Source organism: Calidris pugnax, unplaced genomic scaffold (genome assembly GCF_001431845.1).
Source record: "Calidris pugnax isolate Ruff unplaced genomic scaffold, ASM143184v1 scaffold42, whole genome shotgun sequence".
Classification (NCBI taxonomy): Eukaryota; Metazoa; Chordata; class Aves; order Charadriiformes; family Scolopacidae; genus Calidris; species Calidris pugnax.
In genome coordinates, this window is record NW_015090920.1 from 11,257,559 (window position 1) to 11,284,134 (window position 26,576).

At 44.3% G+C, this 26,576-nt stretch overlaps 1 protein-coding gene across 6 annotated transcripts in view; it reads right to left on the minus strand.

Annotated features, from left to right (window-relative positions):
• JADE1 (jade family PHD finger 1) overlaps positions 1 to 26,576 on the minus strand; it is a 56,948-nt gene that overhangs the window by 6,664 nt on the left and 23,708 nt on the right. For all 6 annotated transcript variants that reach the window (XM_014949948.1, XM_014949949.1, XM_014949947.1 and 3 more), the window contains exons 3-9: positions 17,839 to 17,921; positions 14,230 to 14,387; positions 10,380 to 10,567; positions 6,827 to 7,038; positions 5,227 to 5,394; positions 4,496 to 4,612; positions 280 to 810 (exon numbers count right to left, since the gene is read on the minus strand). In XM_014949948.1, coding sequence (XP_014805434.1) covers positions 280 to 810; positions 4,496 to 4,612; positions 5,227 to 5,394; positions 6,827 to 7,038; positions 10,380 to 10,567; positions 14,230 to 14,387; positions 17,839 to 17,921 — 1,457 coding nt within the window. The remainder of the gene's footprint in view (positions 1 to 279; positions 811 to 4,495; positions 4,613 to 5,226; positions 5,395 to 6,826; positions 7,039 to 10,379; positions 10,568 to 14,229; positions 14,388 to 17,838; positions 17,922 to 26,576) is intronic.

The window sequence follows — 26,576 nt, forward strand, 5'->3', positions numbered from 1 at the left end:
CCAACCAAAAAAGGAATCCACGTCATTACAGGATCAGATGTACTTAAGATAAAACACCAAACTGATCCTCCTGAACTGTTCTTTAAAACTAATTGAGTGGAATATCACATGCTTCCCAAACCTACTACGCAGATAGTAATTTAAGTGTCAACAGCTTTTTCTGACAATGCAGCTTTGAGGTAAGAGCAGCACGGAGGGCCTGCATGCAAGGGCAATACCAGGGTGTAGTTTTGGCGACCAAAGGCACCTCGCAGAGGCGCAGGCAGTGCCGGGACTTACCCGCTCTAGGTCCTGCCGGAGGTGTGTGAAGAGCTGCAACCTTCTGAACAGAACGTCCTGTTCCCGTTTAGCCAGATTGTCCTCTTCGTCCTTCTTTGGGGTAATCAAAGGCTTATTAAAGTTGGCTTTTCTCTTCAGCTTCCAGTACTGGTACAGGAATCCCACCGGCTCCTCGGGCAGCCGCAGCACTTTAGCCACTTCCGAAGACTCAACAAACGTATAGAACTCATCCTCCAGCTGCTGGAGCTTTTGCTTGCGGAGGCTGACTCTGTGGGCCTCCTCCTGGTTTTGATCCATGCTGTGGAAAGGGTCGATGTGGGCAGGAAGAGAACTCTCTCGAATCCCGTTCCCGTTCTCCTGGCCTGGGCTTTCACTGAAAGTCTCATCATCCCCTTTCTTGGTGGAGCTGTGCTTGGGACAGTAGGACTTAAATTTCACCTCATCGTTCTCTGCCAGTATGGTCTTCATCTCTAAGCCACGGTCAAACGCGCAAGTGACATGAAAGGCTGTTCTGCAGTTCTTCACTGAACACTACAGAAATTAAATTAAAATTAACTAAATATAAATTTAAGAAGCCACACTGCCTGAAACTATTCGAGCAGCCAGGACTGCTTTGGAAGAAGGACCCTGTTATTGCACTCTGCTTCTAAGCCGCATGCACTTTCTTGCTCTCTTTTTAATTAGCTTTACGATTTAGTGCTTCCAGGCCAGGCGAGGCTGAAGTGGCCCAGTGGGACGGGAGCGGTGAACCCCCCTGGCCCCAGCACGCGATTCAATAACCAGCAAACCCACCAGAGGAGCCTTCTTCCCGTCACCGGAGCCACTGGCGTAAGGCAGCCTTACACAAAGGAAAACCTTCCCCTTTGGCTGTGCCAGCGTGACAGAGGTGGCTCCAGGCCAGTCTGGGACTTTTTAATTAAAAGTCTTTCCCAGCACCTGGCCCCGTCCTACCCAAAAGGCCTCAACCCAAGGGAATTAGTTTTTTTTCTTGTTATCCCAATTTTATAATGTCAAATATGAAATCACTGTTGATCACTACTTCACTGACTACAGCCTTCCCTTCACCTGGGAGATGAGGAGAACAGGAAATTCAGTTTTTTGTCATTTTTCTTCCCTCCCCGTGAACCCAGCTGTCACAGAGCACTGGGCACCAGTTCAGCTGATTTAGCACTTAATTACATGTAAATTTCTCTCGCAAAATGCTGTCATAGCTATTGCCAGCCACAAAATGAAAGGTTTAAATATATATATATAATGTATGTATATACACACACGCATACGTATGCTTTTGTATCAACTCACACCTCTGCCTCCAGTGAACAGGAGTTACAGTGGAAACGAACGTTAGTGCTATGAACAAGGAGGAAACAAAACTCTGCTGAACCCGAGTCATCTGCCCCGACAGAGAAGCGCGCTGCGCTCGGATGTTTACACAGCACTTTGTAAAGAAGCCAAGTATCTTTCTCCTCTGGGTTTTCCTGCTCAGGTTGACTCGGCAGCCAGATGGCATATAAAGGTACAACGGAGTTTAAACTGCACAAGTTTCAAATGAACATTCTTTAACAAAATCAACATACAAAAGGAGTTAAAAGATACCAAAGCATCTTCTGCCCTTTCCTCTCTAACAAACAGGGCAAAAGCAGCCCAACTGGCACACCGAACAGCACGGCAGAGTACTTGAGCTGTGGTTTCCAAGCTGCTATCGTTTAGAATAATTAGCTCTTAGGGTGGCTAATGTTTTATTGGGAGAAGAGGGGAAAGCCTGTCTCATCGGAAGGAAATCTGCTGAACCTGGGAGATGATGCAGTCTGGTCTCTCCCAGCTGACTGCAGCTGCTCTCTGCCCGGCCCCACGCGCTCCCAGCTGCCGGCTCTTCTAATTGCTGTGCACAGTCACTCCATCTCTGGAGGATCCCTCTCTCTCTCAGCTCCTCCAGTTCATGCTACTTCCCCTCCATTGCGGTGCCTTCGTGTAATGTTCTTCTCCACTGTGTAAGATGTCACACCAATCTAAGTATTTCTCACTGCTGGCTTTAATGATACCGAGATTTACACAACTCCTATAAAACGTCAGGCCAAACTGTGATTTCTGGTCTGTCTCCCATAACCTCAAATGTAGAACTCTCTGAAGTGGCAGCCACCAGGCCCGTGTGTCATCCTGTGTCACCACTACAAGGGGAGAGGTGGCATCAGAATAAACACGGAAGGACAGCCCCTGCTCCCCCGCACACTAACACACAGAAACCCCCCCCGAGTTCAACTTAAACTACTCCAAGTTACCCCTCAGAACAGCTCTGGAGAATGGACAAAACAGTTTCAACTACGTAACAGCGGCCAAGAGGAGGGGGACAGCTCTGCAAGGAGGTATTACCAGTGCAGATTTATATGCTGTGGACAGATTTATTTTCTCTACTTAACGTTTACTATTTTATACATTCCTTGAATGGAAACGGACTGATAGGTTTCACTGGAACTACTGCTGCGTTGCTGGTTTACAGCTTTTTCTGGCAACCTCATCAAATGACTCAGAGCAGAGGAAAAAAGGAAATGGATAAAACCTGATTTTTAAATAGTGTAGGGTTTTAGAAATCTGTGTCTTACTTAATGCTGGTCTCACCATCGTGGATCCTGTACCATTAGGGTAGCCACAACACAGAAAGAGCTTGACTTCTACAGACTTCTTATGAGACACCAATACCTCCCTATCTGTCTGGGGAGCTTTCTGAGGATCTTTAGCTGAAGTGTAGGAAGCACTTTGAAGGTGAAGAGCATTACCACAACACTCAGCTACATTTTATTGTCATATTCTACACAATCAGACCACCCTGCGTGGGTGGTGACCCATCTGTTCTCAAGTAAGGTAGATAAAAGTTTTGTCTCGTGTCTTGGGAAACTAAGTATCTCCTCTTTCAACGTTTGGGGCTCAGTAATGTGTTTTCTCAATCTTTCTACATTTTAAAGTTGTTCTTTAAATGCTTATTGAACATTTCTGAGTGATTTTCCATTGTAAATGATCTGCAAGTGCTTTAGAGCTAACAACCCAGTATAAATGTGCACATGAAACCACACTGCCCAGTCTGCAGTGCTCTGGTGCAGCTCAGTTCAGATATTTCACAGCCAGAGCTCACAGGGTGAGAAAGGCTGAATCCAAACCCAACTGAAACTGCAGAGAGAATACCAGAAGCATGCAATGAGACAAACTGCTGCTGGCCCAAGAACGTGAGTTGTTGGTATGAAACAAATGGCTTTGTAAGTGTGGGCTTTATAGTTTAATTATTTATCGCACATGGAAATAATTCTTTTGGGGATTATGAAGACTAGACATTTGGTTTGATCCTGCCCTATCTTGCTGTTCCGGGCACTCACCATCCCTGAGCACAAGTGAGTACCAGAACGATAACGTGGCGCTGCTGCTACAGCCACGGGGATTGGGAAACACACACCCAGGAGGGGTTTTTCCCTTAGAAACACCAAACGCCAATGGAGGAACAACCAGTGGAGGAAACGGGGCTCATTTCTGCACCTTGTGGCTTGCTTGAACCTCAGAGCGGACAGGGCAAATACTCTGTTTCTTTCCTACCACTCAAAAAAGCCCAGTATTAAATAATCAGATACTCTCCTCAGCAACTTAAAAGCTGCACCAACAGTAAAACAGTTACAAAAAAAAACAGTTACAGCCAAAACACTCCAATGTTAAGTAGTACCTAAAATTAGAAATGCAAAGTTACCACTAGCTGCATTATCAAAGTAAAAGTGTTCACTTCCACTGACTTCCCTGAGAGCTGGGCACGCTCAGCACCCTAAAAATTCAGGTTGTACAGGAAATACTCAACTCCCACTGAGGTATCCAACTTGTCTCAGAAATCACTGAATAAGGACTGGCAGACAGGCTTCAGCATCCAAGCTTTGGTTTTGTATGTGGTACATCTCAGAAATACAGGGGTTCTCCCGTCTGCTCAACAACACAAAGTTTTATTTCAGTGTACTAATAAACATAGCAGCACAGCTACAAATTGGGAAGTCTTACGGGGTGACCTGGGCAATATTAAAATTTTAGTAGAAAGTGAGAGGACACTAACATTCAAAAGCACTTTGTGTGTAGTTAAGTCCATAGTAGCAAACAGCAAATCCAAGAAAGTTTACTGTGGATACACATCTTGTGTATCTACTAAAAGCTGGCAAAACAAAACAGGTGGAAGTTTGTGCGCTGGAATTACCTGTATAGATGCTCCAACTTTTTCATTACAAAGGCTGCACACCAGCGCCCACCTGCTGCTGGGAATGTGAGAAACCTTCGTAATGGGCTCCATTTTTTCTGGGCTTCCAATGCTCACCTAAGAGGAAAAAAAAGGTTAAAACACAGGGAGTAGGTATGACACTGTTAACCAAAAAGGGAAACAATTTTATCAGAGAACTCAAATTCCTTGTGTGCATCTGCAAAATTAGCATGTTCCAAGTTCCTCGGTTTATAAAGAACTGAAAAAAATTAAAACTTCTTTTTTAAAAAAATCAGTTCCTCGCTGCATGAACAGAAGAGTTTCAAGGTGAAGCCCTCCGAGTTAAAATGATCATACAGGATGAGTATTTTGATTATGAGAACCCACAGGAATTCTCACTGTCACATCCAACCCTTCCTGATTCACCTTTCATGTTCCATTTACAAAATAAAACGGTACTTTGTCTGCTTGTTAAATGAGCTTTGCCAGCAGCAAAGGCCTCATTTTTTGAGGCCTAATTTTGGTTGACAAAGGCAATGTAATTACTTTCTTCACAGATGATGCTTCATCCTGCCAGACTTCCTACCTAACTGAAAGCCTTCTATACTTTCTTCCTAAGAAGCACCATGTATGCGCTACACTCAGTGTAGCTACACCCTCTTGGTTGAAGAACGTTTTGATGGATTTCTTCTCTCCCAGAGTCCCTGAACCCCTGGAGGATGGGCACCTACCTCTGGAATCCACAGAGCACAGCTAACATGGACCCATTTGGTGCCGCTCCGGGTTGGCTTCATGGCACCTCCCTTCTTGGGACACAGCAAACACTTGGGCTGGACGCCGAGCGCGCAGGTCCGGCACAGCCAGCTGCCCTCCGGCACCTTCAGGATCCCGTAACACGCCTGGGTTCCCGTGCACAGAACAGGCAAAGGAGACAAAGGAAACAAGATGCGTTTCTGTTAATTTTGTGCTGTTTGCACGCAGCCTCTCACAACTCTCAAAATGTTCTTTATGGAATTTCTAACGCTATAGAAACATTAGCTTATGGAGGATCTCATAATCCAACCATGTTCCTTCCCCGAAAGGATCTTTCAGTGAAAGCAGCAGAAGCCATGACCAGCTGTTAGGGGCAAAAAAACCCACTGCCCACTTCAGCTGGAAAAGTGAAGAAAGTGTTTATCAGCCCAAAGAGCAAGGGGAACTCCGGACAGACAGCCCTGCCAGCAGGATGAAGTGCAGTATCACAAAGACTACAAGTAACAGGAACTGGACTGTTTTTAGTTCAAAAGGCAAGAACCACAAAATCAAGAGCTCTGCTGTGCGATACTCCACGTTATTCCACAGCACTGGGGTTTGCTTCTTATTCAGAGGGAAAAGTGCAGAACAGCAATTAATTAGCATCGCTTTTTTCAGAAGATTGCTTCTTTAAGGACACCTCCCTCCAAACTACTGTCAGTTTTAACCCTCCTAAAGTTTCAGATTTGGTGTGATCAGAGACTAAGAATCAGAGACCCACTACAGGTCTAAAAGTGTCCACTTTACTCTGAGCACGTTCCAAGACAGCCCTTTGTACCTCACAGCTGCCCCAGGGGTATTCCTTTACAATAGTAAGAATGCATTTAAGTAACACATGCAGAAAAATGCCATTCTTGCTCATTGGACAACGCAGGTTTCCGAACACTGAATGATAAAGAAGGGCAGGCCAATGGGAAGGCATCTGCCACAGGAAGCAGCATCCACAGAAACAGGGATGCTAAAATTGTAGCTGCTCTTCGTGCTAAGATGACTTCTTAACTGCCACAAAAAGGTGGTACATAATAGTGCTTCATTAGCTCAGCTCAGGTCAGTAGGTTCTCAATTAAATTAAAATGACGATAATAAATCCTACCCGGGTCCCTACTGATTGCCTGAAAGTTCTTTTTTCCTCTCCCTTCTGAGCCTAAATTGCTGATACCAAAGGTGTGTCAGCCCCAGAAGTGCCCAGAAAGAGAGGAAAAGAATATAGCAAGAGAAGTGACCAGGTGAGAATGCACAACAATACACAGGTGTGTGTTGGGGGGAGGCTATTTCTCACCGTGTAACTTCCTCCACACAGACACAGGACCACTTTTAACCCTCTTAGCATGACATTGCTAGAATTACATGTAACAATTTTCCTTCTCAATTACATAATTGCTGACTTCATCCCTCTGCTCAATAGTGAATTCTGCAGGAACTGAACAGATCAATGTCTGTCACTGGAAAAAATCCAAACCTGTTCTCCTTAATGGTTTGGAAGAAGTTTCTGTCAGCACCCCTACACTCCACTCCCCCAGTGTGCCTTGGCTGCCGTACCTGGTGCACACAAATGTTGCATTTGTCACAAAACACCATTTCGTTGCCATCTTCTCCATCTGGGGACTGACAGACGTCACAGACAACATCTTCATCGTACTCGATCCCGAGTCCTTCCTCCGTCTCGATGGCGTGGTTCATGTTGTCGTAGCATCGCTGTTCAAACTCCTCTATCACCCTCTCCATCGTGAACTCGTCCAGCTCGGGCATCCCTGGGAAACGGGAGTTGTTAGTCATTTAAGGAAAGAGTGATAACCCCCCCACACATAACTCCAGCTGCTTTTTCAACAGCTGAGTAGATACAGCCAACCCCCACACGTACACATGTCATTCCTAGACAATCAGGCCTATTCCAGCATAAACTAGGAAAACTAAAAAAAGTCAAAGAAGTCTTGTAACTGTATTAAAGTAATAGAAGCGGAGTATCCAAACCAATCTGTCAAATCCTGAGAAAAACTTTCATAAACTGATTTTGCCTTCCTGGTCTTGCTCTCATTTTTCCTTCTGGGACAGCACTGTCTGTGGCTTTTGCTCCAATTTTGCAACCCAGATGTTGACTCTTTGGCAAAAGATTTGAAGTGCTTTGAACCGAAAGCGATGGGAGTAGTAGGGGGAAAAAATCAATGATACTTGTAGCAAACCTGCAGTTTCTAACAACAGATGTTGGTTTTTTGCAAGTTCCAACCCAATAGGTTGCAACCCCAACTGAGGTCTCCATCAGACCCAGCTACACCAATAAATTACTTTGTTTTAAAAAGTGAAAACCACAGTTGAAATAAATGCAACATCAAATCGGGAGCAATAAATAAATGCAACATCTAATCTGGGATTTGGTCTTTTCAAACAGTATCCATTTGAAAAGTAATCCGGACACCACAGCTCCAGGCTGATTACATTATAGCATTCGGTAATTCCTATTTGTTAATTATATTAACTTACTACTCTAGACCTCAAAAAATACCATAGAAGTAGCGCCCTCTGGCTCCCATCTCTCACTTGCCACGACAATGAGCTGGCTGTAACACTTCCAGGCTGGTACCACACCAACCCTCCCCGCAGTATCGTGGCACACAAACACCCGTGGAACCGAGAACGCAACGAGAACGCAACTGCAAACAATCCCTGTCCTCTTGCAAAGTCAGTGTGGCACAAGAATTTCCATGTCCTTAAATCACTCCAGTGAAGCGCAGGCTTGGGATAGCCTGCTTTTTATTTTTAGGTTTACTGTGACATACAGAAGATGGCAACCTCATGATGTGTGTTTTAACAAGAAAATCCTCCCTTTGGCTCTCCCTATGAATAACTGAGCCACAAATTCCACAAAACAAAGAAGAAAAAAACCCTCTCTAGCTCCCCCAGATCAGAAGACCAACACTCTACTAAAGGACTTCCAGCTTCCCTTACAGAGAGGAAAACCCTTGGGGCAGAGCTCAGTGCACCCCGTGCTACCCAAACTGACCAGCTGAACGGCAGCAAAGAGGGAACATCCAACATCCCGCTGATGAAAGAGAGTGAGTTTTGCCCCGCAGCCCACAAACACTGCACCAGTGAAGCTGATGATGGCAGGGTCTAGACCAGTTTGCAATTCAATTCTAACCTCACGACTGCTATCACTTCATAAATGTATTGACTGTGCATTAATAAGGGTTAAACAAAAAGGGAACCAAGGGGCTGCGGGTTCAGCTTAAATGTTTACATTCATTCTTTTAAATTACACTTTCAGTACCTGAAGCACCCCAACAGGTAGCAAAGAAAACGTGGGAATTCAGAGCTGCAGGGACAGCACAAAGCAACTCCTCCAACTGCAGATCAGGAAATATTTCACTTTTGAAATGCCCACTGACAGTTAGCGTAGGGTGCGGTGTCTGACAGGGCACCCAGGAACTGCAGATCAGGAAATATTCACTTTTCAAATGCCCATTGACAGTTAGTGTAGGGTGCGGTGTCTGACAGGGCACCCAGGTACGTACTGCCAGACCTGCCACGTACCGACGGGAGCGTTTCCTTCCCTCTGCCTACAGCCAACCCCCAGTGGATGAAGATTTACAGCAAACAAACTACAAGGAACCACACCAAAACACAACAGCGAAGGTCAGATCTGTCCAGCTGTAGCTGCCCATGTTCCGTGTGCACGGTGTGATTCTGAAGGTCACACTGGTGTAGCAGAGTGGTGGCCACAGGGTTTCATGCATGGGCACAAATCTGCACGATGAAGAGCCCCCTCTCGTGCTTCATCACTAATGCAGCTCCCCCCCCTGTGTAACGCTGCGGCAGCCCTCTGGTTTTGGCAAGAGACAGACGGAGGGGATTATCTACACTGGATAGATGGGTATCCGTTACAAATCATAAAATGTATTTTTAATTTTTCTTTGAAGAAAGCTAAGGGGACTTGCTGCTGTTTTTCTGAAGCTAACTGGAAAAGTAAACCTAAACTCTTGAATAGTGAACTGTTTTAAAATTGTCTAAGCCCAACACAAAACCTGAGCAGGCCTGACTGGGCCTGAGATCTTGAAAAAAGGCTTGGGTAGGAGACCAGGTCAAGCCTGGGTCATCCGGTTTTTCCACATTTCAGTTTAAAAAGGAGAAACTTTTAAAGAGTTATTAGTGGTCAGTGTGTGGTTTACCAAGTCTTGAGCCATGCCACGTATGGGCCACAGCCAGGTGAAACCCCTGTGACTAAACTAACCCAAGGCAGGGAACTGCCACAATGCTAACAACACAAATCAGGTGTTCACCAACATGCCCCAACCTGTTCCTTCTGGCACAGCACCTTTTCCTGTATCTAAACAATGTGGTTAAAGTTCTGTGCTGACTTACATCCTCTTCAATTCCGTTGAAATTCTCCCCTGGAGCACACACCTCACCAAAGAAATGTTCCTGCTCCCCTGCCCCTTCCCACACACAAGCCATCCTATGGGACAGGGAGCAGTTGCTTCCCTTGTGATGGCTCCTCTTCCTTCTTCGGAGGTTTGGGAGGTTCCTCCAACACTGTGGGAATTCCTGGCTCATTCCCTGCACAATTCCACTGGCGTAGGTTTGCTAAACCTCCCAAGACTCCTTGTCCCTTGTCTACCTTCTCTGCACTGAGCACCACTAGCTCCAAAGATGATACGGATATGGGACACAGAGAAAAATAAATAAATATCCAAAGATGATACAGATATGGGACACAGAGAAAAATAAATAAATAGAAGGACTAACAGGAAAAACTACCCAAATGTTCTCTTCAAGGACCATGATGGCGAAAGGGGAACTTTGAGAGAATCCCCTTGTGAAATGGAAAGCAGCAGAGAAAAAAAAAAAAAAAAGAGGTGGCCAGATTCTGACCTGGTCTAAGCAGATACAACTCCGCAGTTATAAAACCATGTATCTCTGGGCTTAATCACATCAGGTCTGGTTGCCCATGGCTACCCCAACTCATACGACTGCTATCTTTTCATACCTCTATCACCTCTTCCCACCGCTGCCCTACCTAAAACTATTCTTAAGATTGCCAGCTTTTTAAAAAAACAAACAAACAACAACAACAAAAACATAAGCAGTCATTGCTCACCCATTTCTTTGAATTCTTCATTGGCAAGCTGCAGCCATGCTACGTCCACATCATTGAGATCGTAGCGACACACGCTGTCTGCTAGGGTTCGAATGTCAACGTAGCCCAGCTCTGGAGGCTCCGAACCCGACGAAACGATGTACTTCCTGGGACGCGTGAAGGTGACAGCTTTTGTCTCAGACACGACCCTAGAACAAAGAGACAGGCAGATGTCAGGGACACTGGGCTGCCCAGAGACTTGTTCCTAAACAATTCCAAACGCCTCATCTTAAGTGACTAACAAGCATCAGCCCTCACCAAACCACCTAAGCAATCCTCTTGCTCCACTGAGATGGGAAGGGGAAACAGCACAGTGCACTTTCGTTAAACACTGGCAGTATTACAAGAAATTATTGGAGTTGTCTAGAAATCCAATTAATTACCAGACTTCTAAATAAAATTTAAAGATTAGAAGATAGAGCTGGGCTTACTCTTACCTGAAATTCACACTTGTTTAAAGCTATAGCAGGAACACGGTATTTATGTGGTGATGGCTGCCATATACACAGATATTAAACTCTGTTTTAAGACTTTAAAATGAGTTTAACTGCAATACCAAGATTATAAAAATTCAAGGAAAAAAAAGCAGCGTTTCCTGCTACAAATGAAGTTTTCTTTCTCGAGCTGTTTTTTTGTTTGTGTGTGTGTGTGTGTGTGTGTGTGTGTGTGTGTGTGCAGCTACAGATCTGCCATCCCTGTTTAAATTCAGAAGACCTTTTCCCAGTCATTTGCACTAGCTTCACCTTCACTTACCCGAGCAGATCCAAGCTCTGGCACCCTGGGTCTGCATTTCCTCTTTCACAATCACTAATGTCATGCTGGGCCAAGCGCAAATATTAATCAGCTGCTGCTGAAACTACCTTCTCTCATGATCTGCAGGCTCCAGTTGGCCAACAACCAACCATGAAAGTGTATTTTAGCTGCAAGCCAACTGAAATTTTGCTGGACCACAGGCACTGGTTCAGGAAATGGTAAAGTACCTACAGCACGTAACTCGTTCTAGGCCAGACTCCTGCAAAGCCGGGACCTGGGGGCAAAACTGCCCAGTTCAGAAAGGACAGCAGTCGTTCTACCAGCAAGGTAACTCTCTCACTCCACCAGCAGCACACTTCTCTCAGTAGAGGACACTGCACCTTCTCCTAGTTAACTGCACACACCAAAATCTGGTTTGGATGAAACCCACCTCACGATGTAATGCTGGTACCTCCAGGGGCTGCCAAATGCCTGTCCCCTGCGGCACCAGTGCTGATGGTATTTTTTTGGTGCTCTGGTGCTGCAAGGGAGGAGACAGCACCACTCCACACAGACACAACTTTCTGCTGGGAACAGGCTATGCTCCAGCAAGCACGACATCCTCCACCTCACTTTGCCTCCATCTGAGGTCCAACGTGTTAACTCCTCCTTTTGGGAGGCCCTGATCTGCCACTACTGTATCTGCACACAGAGAGCTCCGTACATCTCCTACCTCCTTCAGCCCCCTACACAGCCCTACATCTTCCCCTCATCTACCTGGTTTCAGACAACAACCTGAGAAATGGTGGGCAAGAGCCAGATGCTGAATCTGGGGCTTCTAAGGTGCAGAAGGGGACTGTGGAAGAACATGAATCCGCATGACCTGCACCAACTGCACTGCCCAAACTGTTCCTGGCCATAAGGCACAGTATTAAAACGTTACAGATCACTACGTCTCACGGAGAATTTACTTTAAATTGGGCACTGCTCTCCACATCTTCTGTAACGTAAACTCTTCCCTGAGTACCTCTCCATGGGGAAATCACAACTGTGGGCAGCACCCTGCACACGCTGCTGACCACCACTGTAGTGGCACGGTACAAATACAGCTAGTCTGGCTTCAAAACCAACCACCTTCACCTCTTTATTCCTGTGGTAGGAAGAAGTAAAGAAAAGCAACGCTCACTACATACAAGAAACCACATTCAGCTGAATTATCCACCTGACCACATGCCTACACTCAATCACCACACAGACGCCCTCCCTTCCCCACCCCTCTGAGCCTACCCTTCCTGCCCTGACCGGTTTTTCTATTTCTATTTTTCTATTTCTTCTATCCTTTTATTCTCTATTATGTACCTCATTAGCATAGGCTACCTGTACTGTACTGTCCTTCTGTTCCACACCAGCTACTATCTGACTATTGTTGATACAATCTACAGAACGTGTCCCTCCCCACCCCGAGGTAGGCACAGAGGGGTTCCAGCGCTCCAGCACCACCAGGGCAGGGCTCTCCAAGTGTTCTGTGAGGAGCAAACAGGGCAATAATCAGGTATCAAAGGGCCACTCTGACCAGTAGGTGCTCACCAGCAGGACCCTACAAGAAAGCTCAGCAACTAAAGAGTGTTGCTTCCTGTGCTCATAACCTACAACTGTGGGTACCCCATCTCCTCTAATATCTTAAATTTGGAGCAACGTCTCTGTTGGTCACTGGCAGACAAAAGTTCTCTCCTAATTGAGTACTTGGGACGTGATACAGCCACCAAACCACCTCCCTGAAAGATACAGGGTGGGGATCCCCGGAAGGTCTCTCTCTGCTGAAGCCCACAGGTCTCCTGGCCCTCCTGCAGCCTTGGGAGATGCCTGGATGTGAGCACACAAGTAGAATGTGTGTGCATTTATGCAGGGACTGGGTGAGGTCAGTGTGGGGCAGGCTACGAGCGCTGCAGGGAAACAGTACTCTCCCATGTTCTAAACCACTCAGCAGAGAGGAAAATGTCAAGTTCTCTTTGGAGCTCCAGGTCCAGTCCTTCACAAGAAGGAAGGAAAGGGTTTACCTGATATGTGGGTAAGTCCTCATTGTACAGACCTAGTGGGGCTGTGCAGTGCTCTGCAGGTTGCTGCACAGAACACAAAAAGCACAAACAAACACTCCCGTGGTCCCCCCGCTCCAAGGCTAAAGCTGGCAGATGCAGACCTAAGAGGGGCAGCGTAGCATCACCCAGAATTTTTCGCTGCACAGCAAAGACTGGGCTGTTCTGGCCCAACAGCACTGGGGGGTCATCTGGTAACGCCTTATGGGCCAGCCTGGACTTAGCCAAAGAGATCTGGCATGATTCAGTGGCAGTAACCCTTGTTCTTCTCACTCCCTCCAACTCCAATCCCAACTCAGTATAAAATAGATAGATGGGCTCTAGCATGCTCCCGCCCTTACAACTGTACCGTTTAATTTGAAACAGAAAGCATTATCCTAAGCGTAACACACAAGGTAAGGAAAACAAGGGTCTCTTGGGTCAGAGCTAGAAAATCTCACATTAATGTATATAGTTACATGCACATCTGGATGGTTCTTAAAACAGCTGAAATGTTGTACAACAAACAATTTCCTAAGTCAGTAAATGAAACAACCAAAAAAAAAAAAAACACATGAAGATAAAATTAATGCTGTATTTTCTCTAGCCATTAAATCCGGTTTGTCTAACTGTTCCTTGAAAGGAACCTACGGCTTGGAACTAAGCACACGAAGCATCAGACAAGGGCTGTCCCAGCAATGCTGAGTGAAGTCCAGTCTGGGCTTAAAAATGGAAGCTATTTTTAAGGTTCTCTCATCACACTCCATCCTCACATTATGCTAAAAAATTATCTTCTGACATTCATATTCCAACACACAGGCAGAACAGGCCTGACTCTTGACCTCTCTAACCATCCAAGAAGCTGAGGCAGGTTGCTCTTCATCTCTGAGAACCAAGACCTTTCTAGCTAGACACGGTGGAATAAAGCTGAAGAAGCCAAGGCAATGTAGACACAAGCTGCTAGCATAAACGTACGTGTATTTTGGTTACATTCCTCCAAACTATACCTGGCTACTGGTTCTGGGATGGTCCCTGGGCTAACTGGCACCTGAACTCCCTTTTCCCACTCCTGCCTCCAGGGGTCTGCCAGCACATAGTATTCATCAGGGTTCAGCTGGAAGGAGTCATGTAACTTCATGGCAGTGATCAGGTCCGTTCTGAACACCTGCAAAGAGAGTGACCGAGAGAGAAAAATAGAGACACTGACATTTGATATTTACACTCTATGATTCACAGCTTCAGGGTAACCATGGAGCACAGCGTGGAACAAGGTCACTGTATCAACAGTAAACTAACCCAGCCCGCTGTAGGACCACAAGTTGAGCTTCATGGCAGGGGAAGGGGTGGCTGGAGGTGCAAATACTGATAGAACAGCTTCTGGCTAACTCCACTACCCCTCCTGGCGTCCCCCCTCCGCTGCAGACATGATGCTAAAAGGTGCTACCCACTTTTACCTCTCTCTGGTTGCAATAAAAGCTGTAGTAGCGTTGGTTTTAAAACAGCAGCACGAGCAAGCCTCATTTTTGCTCCAAGGATTTTTTTGTCTTTTTTTTTTTTAAATTATTGGAGCTCTGACTAATCCAAAGACATTCTAGAAATTCCCTGTGGTAGAAATCAAGGCGTGACTCTACCATGACCAGCCGCAAGAGGAAATTCTAAGGAAATGACTCTTTGTGCAAGTATTTAAAATAATAACCCAAAAGATCAAATAAAGTAAGACCCAAACTGAAATTCTGGTGGCAGCTGCGTGTTCAGCACAGGTGTTTGTTATTCCATCAGCTACAGACACCTCTGCATCACAGCAGTGAGTTCTACCTCTGAAACAAGCAGGACGTTTGGCAACTTTTGGGTTAGCAGCCACAAACAAGCAGCGATGCCACCTTCAACGAGCTGTGAAATGAAATCAGAGGAGATTCACTCTCGTACAGGTTTGCTGGGTAGGGTTGGGGCAGCTTTAGCCTGGTTTCCTGGTGCCTGTGAAGGCTGCAGAGAGCAGAGGGTGCTATGGCAGGCACGGGAGCCACAAGCCTGCACTTGCTGGCACCTCTCCCTGCTCTCCCCAAAAGGCTGCAGGTGACACAACTGTGCCCAGCAGCTCCTCACCGCCACAACCACCCAGCTCTAACAACTCAACGCCACGTTCAAAGGAAAGGGTTAAAAAGCAACCAGGGGACAGAAGATAAGCACCACCAGGAGGAGGGAAAGGCAGGTAACATCTTAAGAGAAGCTCCCCTGCAGAATTCTCAGTCTGTGGGAGAGAGAGACCCCGTCCCCCCAGCCCCCCGCTGCGGAGTTAAGGAGGAAAAGGCAGATTGTCCGGGCAGAGCTCTGAGATGCTCTTACAGGGCTGATAATGGGCAAAGTGACACAACCTCCCAGCCCCTACCCAGTCCCAAACCGATGGTGACACTGGCTGGGTGACACTGGCTCCAGGCAACTGTTGCACATGGCTGAGGAAGAACCAGATCTACACAGAGCGCTAATTAGGCAGGGCCTCCCTGGGACAGCAATTTCTGTCGCACGCTATTCACACACCTCAAATCTCAACAGGTTCCCTGTGATTTTTGGGAAGTATTTTAGGGAAACAGTGAACCTGATGGTTAATTATGCTTCTGAGAATATTTCAAAGTGTGATTTGCCTGAGCACACTGCGCATCTTAAAACCTCTCCTCCCTCCCAACACACACACACACTATCCCACTTCTGTCTCAGTATGTTTCCGTTTCCACTCTGGTTTTTTCACAAAAATAGCATAAAATCATGACGTTTTTCTTAACACTTGTCTTGACATGTTCAGAAAAACTGCCAACGTTAAATAATAAAGAATAATATTACCATATGAAGGAAAGGGTGAATGCAGGTAATGAAATATAATTAAATGTTTTAAATAATCAAATTACAAGTCCTGTGAGGCTCCAATCAAGAAATTAAAAATAAGCCACAAAGTAAACTGGCTCACAAAACAAACAAGCACAGCTGGCCAGGGGATTCTGCACTTTGAAGTGATTTGAATTAAAGCAATCAAATGTCAAATGAAAAGAAGACTAAAAATATAAAATGGGACGGAAACTTGCTCAATCCAAGAGCCAAAGTAACTCAGGCTCTCAGATAAATTTGTCATAAAACTCCCTCAAAAGCAAAGCTAACGCAGGACCTGGCAGCCAAGAAACTCCTTCCCAGGCCACTGGCCCTGTGACACCATTCTTTCTGCTCTAATTTCTGATGCAATCAGACTGCCCGGAGCAAAGCAGAGCTCACAGAAGTGCTGGCTCTCAGAAGCACTGAACACTTCAAAGCTGAAGGGTGAAACCCTGGCCACGCTGAAGTCAATGGGAATTTTGCCACCAGCTTCAATGAGACCAGGATTTCACCCGGGGAGTTTAGCAAGTGTCACTTCTCTGCCAGCACACTTCTCATCAGCACAGTGTGCCACGGTGAGCACAGACAATGCAAAGGGAGGGAGAGGGGGAGAAGGCTGGGGAACGGAGCTGAAGGGAAGTGTATGAGAAGTCCATCCAGGCTGAGAAAACAAGAGAGAACAGAAAAAAACTGCAAAGATTCTGATGACAAATGCAAGGAAAGGGAGAGGAGAAAACAGAAGCACACAAAAAAAACAACAGCAAGGTTTTTCATTCTCTCAAATTATTCCTTGAAAGCCTTTCACGAGGTAGTTCTCAAAGTTGGGTCTATGGGGCTACTTCTAAGGGACATACAAAAGGTGACTAAGGAAAGCAAGTCTATCACCAGTAAGAATAAATTCACCAGGGGTCCCCACATTCACAAAAAAAGGCAAAAAATAGAAAAGGGGTCTTTAACAGCTAACAATCAAAACAGGAGATTGGAAAACACCAGTACTAGGTGTAGCTTGCACTGAACAACGAATGGGATTCTTCTTGTGAAAACTCCTGTCTGGGCCTCAGGTACACTGTCACTGGGGAGATTAATAAAGCATGGTTTTTCTCAACATCAGTCACTTATTAAAGCATCAGAAATACATGTATTGGGCAAGAACATTAAATAAAGAAATTCCATCTCCTAGAGCTTATGCTTTCTTTGCAGCCTCTACAAAGTCCACAGTGCAGAATTTGCCTGAAGACAGGGAGATTCAGCACGAATCTTTGCAAAGAACGGGATCACATTTATGTGCTACTAACAGTTCATCCATGATGGGAAGTTCCAAGATTTATACCTCCCATGACAGGATTTCCCCAAAGCACTATGCAAGACACAACTGTCAGGAAGCAGATTTCTAGTTTGACCAGGACTTTAACAAAGATCTCATACCAAGGCCCTACGAAATAAATGCACCTCATGTAAATTTTCACTGTTCACAAATCAAGCTAGAAATCCTGATGCTTAAAATACTAGAAGAAAGACTCTGCAGCTATGCTGAATGGGTGTCAGAGTATAATAAAATTCACAGATTGAAAGCAGTGCTGGCAGTGGCTGTGCCAACAGCTGAATACCCTAATCTCCTGGCTAACAACAAGAAAAAAAAAAAAGGGGGGGGGGGGGCAAGCAACAAGAAAAGAAAATGTGAATCAGAAGAAGTGGATCCATTACCAGAATATGTATTTGATAGATGTAACAAAATGCAAATTAAATTCCAGAAATACCTCAGAAGGTTTTCGATCTTCATGTCTGGAACACGAAGTCCTCCGATGTCGAGATCTGGAATGCTGGGACCAGGTGGACAGACCTAGGATAGAGAAATGATCATTTGCAGACGCTGCTGCCATCTATCAATACAAGCCTTTGCTTTCTCCACACCCCCAAGAAGGCCAATTGACTTCAGTGGGACAATATGAGTATGGCAAGCCAGAGTCAGGCTACTCTGACAAACCACCAAAAGACTCTTTCAAAATGAATCAGAAAATAAAAGTTACTCGGTGGTAAACTACTGTGATTGCTCTTCTGGTTTGGTTTGTTTACAATTCCCTACTGGTACGTGCATGTATTGGCTGCACTGCACTTACCGACCTTCCACCCAGCATTTGAAGAAAGCTACCTCATAACATGCTTCCCCCTGAGCACCAATAAACCTCTTTCTGCAGATTAATAACTGACCAGGATGTCTACTGATTAAATATCCCAATTGGTTACCCAAATTTTACCAGATCAACCTTGCACACAGAGTAGAGCCCACAAAACAAGCTCTTGTCTCTTCTCCTGAGCAATTCTCTCAGTGCGGTTGTACACTTTTTGTCTGTCTGCTTATTCATTACATCCCAAAGAAATTATACCTTTTTGTCTTGAAACCTTTTGACAGAGTCTCTGTCAGCTTTCAGAAATATTTTAACAGGAGAACAGGAAAAAGAGAAAATCTACACTCCACTGACAAGGTAGTGCTTTGACACCAGAGTATATGATACTTGTGCAAATCAACTGATTTTAATTCAGTAAGATTTACAGGTAGGGCAGGTGTTTTCCACTGCCAACTACACAGAGTGACGAAAAAGCCAGTAAATCCTTACGGGCTGGAGAGATGAAGGCTTTGTAATAAGCTCTGTACCATAGAGAAGCCAGGACCTACATGCTGCACTCTGAAGGATGAACACAGGTTTTGCAACCCTGGGCATTAATTGAAAACAAAAAAAAACTGAACTGATGCAAAGGACAGGGAGCTGCTGGAGAGGGTACAGCAGAGGACTACAAAGATGGTTAGGGGACTAGAAAATCTCTCTTATGAGGAAAGGCTGGGGAATTGGGTCTTTTTAGTCTGGAGAAGAAAAGACCAAGGGGGGATCTGATCAACACCTATAATAAAGGGTGGGGATGGGGCCAGTCTTTTTTCAGTGGTGCCCAGTGACAGGACAAGAGGATATGGGCACAAACTTGAACATAGGAAGTTCCATCCAAACATGAGGAGGAACGTCTTTACTTTGAGGGTGGCAGAGCACTGGAACAGGCTGCCCAGAGAGATGGTGGAGTCTCCATCCCTGGAGACATCAAAACCTGCCTGGACACTCCTGTACAACCTGCTCTGGGTGGACCTACTCTGGCAGGGGGGTTGGACTAGATGATCTCCAGAGGTCCCTTCCAACCCCATATCATTCTGTGATTGTGTGAAAGGCTTTCCCACACTGCTCATTTCTCCACTGCCTCTGCACAGAGATGCTAGGAGTAAAAAGCAAGAGTAAAAAGTGTAAGGCTACAGTCCATAAGAGCAACATCGCCTCCCATCATCCAGCAGAAACCCCTTTGGGATCAGAAAGCACTGTTCAAAACCAGACTGCATAGGACAGGATAAATTCTCTACTAAAAACAGAAATAATTTTCAAAATGAAGAGACTGTCCAAGACTTTCATTGGAAAGATATGACTGAGTAAGAAGTCAGCAGAAGAATTTGTTATGTTGTATTTGGGCTTTTGTCTTCTCTTTTCAGTTAGTAATACATTAAGAAGTCTGCCCCAGTACAAACCACTCTGTAACACAGCAGTGAATAACAGACGTTACACAGAACATGCATAATGGTCAATATTGAAGCAAGGGATGCAGCAGACAAGCAGACAGCTAAAAATCTATTCTTCTGAGGGAAGAATACAGCAAAGATTATTTTAAGCAAATTATAGTGTTTTAATATAAAAGTTGGTGATTTAAAAGGCTTTTAAAAAGCCACGTGCACTTTTCCTAAGCCCCTCTCTATTTTAAAATCTTTCTAAATTTTCTATTTGTTTGGAGGAAAATAAAGAAGAAAAAAAAAAAAGAAAAAAAAAAGGAAGAAAGTGACCGACTGCCATTTACTAATGTGCGGAAAGCCAGATTCCCAAGATCTTTCAATTACCACCCCACTTAAACATTCTCTTGAAAACTAAAGAAAATACACAAGCTGCAGCCTAAACTCCTCCTGGGGATCCTATCAGCCCATACCCAAACTCAACCTGAAAAAGAAGGCAATAAGTGAAATCACTTGAAGTGTCAGATATACAGCTAAAATTCACAACAGAAAAACAGATCTTTTTTTTTCCTTGCAATATTAACATTTTAACATTAAGACAGATGTGATTTCTTTAATCAACAGTCTCACTGGAAGACACAGACCACATACATAGCCACACATATTAGTATTCAGTTCTTGTGGGTTCCATCGGCAAGACATTAATATCTGACCAACTATCTGCCGCTGAGGTATCCAGCAGGTTACACCACTGCACCAGCAAGTCAGACACTTGGAAATTTCTAATTCATTTGTAGATCTGGGTGTTCTGGCCACTGCTGGAGCTGGGGGAGGGAGTCTGCACACCAGGTAAGGAATTAAGAACAACAAGCTGTGCTGGCAAAGTGATGCGCCCTGGTTTGATTCTCAAGTGTCTGTGGGAGAAGAGCTGGTGAGTCTGGAGGCTTTAATACAGTTGTCCCCAAGCAATGCATGCATCTGGGAAAATTAGAGAGGTAGCAGTATGATGGATGTACTTCTGGATCTTTACCCGTATGCTTTAATTCTGCTCTGATGACAACTAATCATAAACTGAAGACAAGTAAGCAAGCATATGGGCTTTTTTAGGGGGAGAGGGGGTATTAAAAGATGGCTTTCCAGGTCTCTCATGCCACAGAGAAGCTACAAAGGTGAAGTGTAAAATAATCCCTACCATATCTTCCATCTCCATCACTTTATTGTGTAATCTGCAGATGCTACACATCAAAACAGTGTCTTAAATGTGTACTTCTATTTTAGACACAGTCCATGTACACGTGGCCTAACCCCCTGGGTTAATTAACTATTCCATGCAACGTGAAAGGTCAACTCTTAGCACCAAAACTACAGAATCTTCATTTTAAATTACTTTTCTGAAGCACTGCACGACAGCACACTACATAAAATTTCCATGCATAAGGGACAACTAAAACGCAGCCAGCCTTCCTCAGGATATATTATAATGAGTATTTTTTCCATGCTAACTAATTTCCTACAACGAATAAGGGAAGAAATAGTTTCTTACATGGTTCCGTAATAGCTGCTTCCTTGCATATAAAATTGGTGAATGCACAGTGAAAACACACCATGTTGTTAGTAAGTTACATGGTTAGTAAGTTTAGTAAGTTAAGTAAGACTGTTTTATTTTTCTGAGCAGTGTAAACTGACTGTACATAATACTAGGAGAAAAAGGTGGAAGAATTTCTCATGGGACAGAGATTTTACTGCCCACTCAGATCTGTAACTGCAGTTACCAGATGACCTTTGGCAAGGGCTTCACTTCAGCAGGGACAACATTTACTCACTGAATAAACAAAACCTAACTATAAGGCATGCATTCACAGATTCAAACAACCAGCACCACTTAGACACAGAAGTGCAAGAAATTGAACGAGCCAAGCAAATGATAGTAAAATATCCTAGTATTACATTTATTTATTATTTATAAGTATCCTAGTATTAAATTTAACTACTTCTGAAATCTCAAAGAAAGTGTTTCAACTCTGCTTCCATTAAAGTTAATGGCAAAATATCACTGCCTTCAACAGTGCCAAGACCAGGTCAGTGAATTACCCAAAGCCACTTTCATTAATAAGCAATCCACCCACTCCGAGTATACCAATAAAAGCACAGGAGGAAAATTAAGGCTGTTATTTGTCTTCTAAGCATCCTTTCCATATTTTCATACCTAATCCAGAAGAGGGATATCACTGAAAGGAAAAGTTCACAGGCAATTACAGCTACTTCAGTGATTAATGATCTGATTTTTACATCTAAATACATGAAGTAAGAAGCACTCCTGGATTATACGGAAGGAACAATCTGCTGTGGTCAAAATACAGGATTCAAAACAGCTCTTCTGTATTATAAAAGCACACAAACCCAATTGAGTTAATTTAGAAAGACTCCAGACACTTTTCAGCAAAATGACCCTCTTGCACTAAGTATCAAAAATAACTATATTCATCAACAATTTTCAGAATGCTTGCCTTCATCCCAAACTGGATTAGGATCACCAAGACTAGAAAAAAAAATTAAAAATCAAGGCAGAGTTAAACCCAATTTTGGTAAAGTAATGAAAAAAAAAATCAGGGAAGCCTGAATCACTGGGATTTGGAAGATGTAAAACTTTTGTAAGATAACATTATATACCTCACAGGAGAAATGAGTTCTACAGCAGATGGAAAATTAACAAGATGTGAAGTGAGCCCATACTACCAAAAGCCACATGAACAACAGTGATATGAAAAATACACAATTCCAAAGCACAAAGCTGAATAAACACATCTAAAACATGCATCACTACCGATGTTTGGCATCAGAGTTGAAAAGTGTCTTATTAAGTGCCTATCCCATTACAGGACTGTGCAAGGTAAAGATGAACATAGCAGCCTGACATCAGCACTCCAGGAGACACACCAAGACCATTCTGATTCTTTTACAGTTAGGATCCTTTCAGACAGCCTAGGTGTTCGAGGTAGGAACATGCTCCTAGGAGGAGGCTCATACTCTTACTACGTGTCTTGAGTTTTCCCTTTGCATTTACTCACTTACACACAAAAAGCAAAAAGAAAGCCCAAACCACTAATGAGGTGTAATTCCCAGCAAGAGAGGCAAAGCTCTAATACACTACTGGTGCTGGAAAAGCGACTTTTAAGATTCAAGTAGGAAAACTTTCTGTTCCCCATGGCTATTATATACACCTTGCACTGTAAATACAGTGTTTTTGTAATACTGCTACAGGGTGTATGTAACACATACACCTCCTGATAATAAAAGAAAGCAATCAAGGAGTGTAAATTCTTTTTCCACGTTTGTGAAGGACACACACTTCCCAAAGGGAAAAACATAATCAATTTTAACTGCATCAATTTATTAAATGACCTGTCAAGAATATGTTTTGATTCAAAAAAAAAAAAAAAGTCCATCAAACCAGGAAATTCCTCAGGACCAATAAAGCAATTGGAGCCCTGGGGGAATTCTACCCCACAACTAATATACTACTCAGCGTGAGCAGAAAAGGCTCAGCTATTACCTATCACGCACGAGGCTGCTGTAGAGCCACCTGCAAGGCAGCCAGCTGTGTCCCCAGAGAACGACCTGCTGCTACAGCCTCTGAACACTTCAAAGCCTCAGCTCACCTCTCCCGCCGTAAATACACCATTACACCAGGCAGCACAACAGAGCAAAACATCCCCGACACGGATGTATGTCTGGCTGTCACTTCTGCTTAACGCCGGCACTTCCAGCTGCCTCTGCTGCTCCTCAACCCACTCTGAGACCAACTAGGTGCTGCTGCCAACACTCTGTCAGAAAGATCTGCAGCCTGAAAACATAGATGCTCAGAGTCTCCCCATTTGCTGCCTGGCCCGCAACTCTCTACAGTAAGGCTTTATGTCACTTAAACATAAACTCCACATGTCTAGACCCAAATTCCAGCACAAATAAAACAGAAGCAGACTATTCTAAGGGTGGTTTTCCATTATGTTAGGTATAGAAAGAGCCGTCTGTGCAGAAGACTTCAGGCCTTATCACAGAGAAAGCAGCACATATGCAAACACAACCCATGACATCACTTCACATAGCCAAATTCCCCTTCTCCTGTTTCTGGCGCTGGAGGGTTTGCCCATCTATCTTCCTTATCTTTACATAATAGGGTATTATTATACAATAATCTCATTCAAGATCAAAACAGAAAAAGCGACGGCCTTTTATCTCTTGTCAACACCAATCCTACTCAAAATTTAGTGTCACTAGATAACTACCCAACTGCAGCTGCCAAACAACGTGTGAATCCATTGGCTCTCTGCAGCGCCTTCCCACAACGCTGCACGACTGCCCAGGGTCTGGCACATGCAATGAGCAGTCCCTGTGGCCCCCTGCTACAGCCCTTCAACACAACCTCCCCCCGTGATCCCTTTTCTCAGCAGCACACGTTTGAGCATCAGAACCTCAAAGAGCACACACATAGGCACACGTCACGCTTCTAATGGTGAAGAACTCCTAGACTCCATCATATTTTTCATCACAAGACCCAAGTGCCACTCTAGGTCCCTAGCACAAGGCTCCCCACTGCAGAGATGTTTTACTGTAACAGTACACGAAGTTTAGCTCAAGTTTAATACAGATTATCGAAGTCAATTGGAGCGCCTCTCAGGCTAGCATTCACAGGTTGGTAACATCATGTCATCAGGCCTTACAGCTCCAGTGGGGTGAGGTGTGCTCACCATCTACAGTCTTGCAAAGAAAAACGTGCCTCTCCAAAAACGATGGCAACAATTACGTGACGTCCCTTCCTCAGATGTGATACCCCACCAGCCCAGGTGAGTCTTTCAAATCACTCTTCCAGAGTGCTCAAAAGCCTAAAAACTTCACCAAAAGTCACCCTGCCCCAGTGAGCCTAACCTGCAGGTGAGATGCTAGCTCTGACCATTCGTCATCACTCCAAGTGCCACAACCCTTCCTCAAAAGCACAGCAATGACTGCTAAACTTGCTGCTTTGCCTGAATTCCAGCACTGTAACTGCACTGCATTCTGTTGTTTCATCATCCATCCCTCACCCACCAGCCAGTTCAACCGAAAAACGTCTTAACTTCCTTTTCCTAAGAGGCTGCACAGCACTGGGCACACTGCTACGTAATCGCCACGTTTCAGGCCAGCAGCGGCTGCAGTTCTGCAGTAAACGACGTGCCCACCTCAGGCTGTGTACTCTGCAACCTTTGCCAGGGCTCTCTAGGATCCATCTCAAACACAACAGGAACCCACTGGGATGAAAAGCCCTTTCTAAATCTAAGATCCCCATCATTCAGTCAGAGCAATGGATATTAGCAAAATATGTTTAACTTTAAGATAACATTTGTTTAGCAATGACAGAATAAGGGTCCGTCTAAATTACAGAACTACATTCCATAATCCGTAAGTATTAAATCTTTCATTTCTCGGAACGGATGTGAAACCTTGTACATCTTGGAAGTATTTTCCATCTGCAAGGATCTTCAGTTCTTCTCTCAGACACTCTGCATGTAGGAGCATGATGAACTGATAACCCCTCCAAGAATAAATGAAGAGGCACCGTCGTAGAGGAAGTAAAGTGTGAAGAATGCTCTGAATTCCTTGCTCATGGAAAACAGCGACCAAACTCTTTTTGACATCAAGGAGGGCCTGGATTTCACCCAAGCTCCCTACGATACAACTGTCTGAGCTTCAGCTCTTGTCTCAAACACAATCTGTCCACGTGTCCAAGCAATTTGTGCAAAAGGAATGATATAAATGGAAACTACTCCACTGCACAACTTCAGCTCACCAGGAAACAAAAGCACGTGAATACTCAGCACAAACCACCTTTGCAGATTTACAGACCAAGGAGGCTAAAAAGTCAGGTCAAACACTGAGCAGGAAAGATAAAAGAGCTTCAGAATCTAACATTTAATTAAGAGTAAGACCTGGAGTCATAAAGAAGAGGAGGTTTATTTTCAATGGAGAAGCAAGCTGAAATACAACACAACAAAAATTGCTTAAAAACTACCAAAGCCTTAGCCAGCCATGCTGACAACAAGGACGTAATTGAGTTTGAGGTAAACATCACTAATTTACTTAATACAGGTTCTGAAGAAGATGGCATGTACATCACAAGGCTTTTATGATGGGCCTGGCTAATATTAACGTCTATTATAGCTGCTGTAATACACTGTCTGGAAAGGGACCGAAAGTGACAAGCTGCCAGGTGACAAAAAAAGGATTACTTTGAGGCGCCAATAATCTCAAACCCTTCCCCAAACCTCTCCCACTACCATTTCTCTGTATTTAGACAAAAGTTCAAAATCCAGAACTATGCCTGCAGCCATTTTTATTCAATTATATTTCATGGGTAAAATGTTCAAAAGTCACCTATAATTTCAGAAAACAAAATCTCTGAGAGCACACATATTGAGGGACAAACTGCTGAACTGGCTGTGCACAACTTTCACTGACACCTCTTGCTCAGTGCGTCAAAATATGCTATTTCAGCCTCTGTCTAATTGAGGCTTTAGAACTCTGATTTTAAGGGGACACAGCTCAAGGATTTTCAGTAGTTTGGCTGCAGGACATAAACACCTTTGGGGGCTTGAAGGACATAAACACTTTTGGGAGCTTGAAGTCTGCACTTAGGCTTTTGGGAAAGAATCAAGTCAGAGGGCAAAACAGAATTGATGAGAAAAGCAAAGGTTCTGTCTTTAAGCTGAAAGGCTTTAAAATACTGCAAATAATATATAACCACCCACACTAAAATATCTTATCTAAGTCAGTAAATACATGTACATACCCTAGGCCTGCAGCCATGCTAACCATTCCTCTCTTCTGTGTTTCACCCCCAAATGAATGTTGTTCTCCCTTCTTTCATCTCACAAAAGCAGAGCATCTTTTTCTTTTGCTGAAGAAATACAGATGCTTGTATCTTCA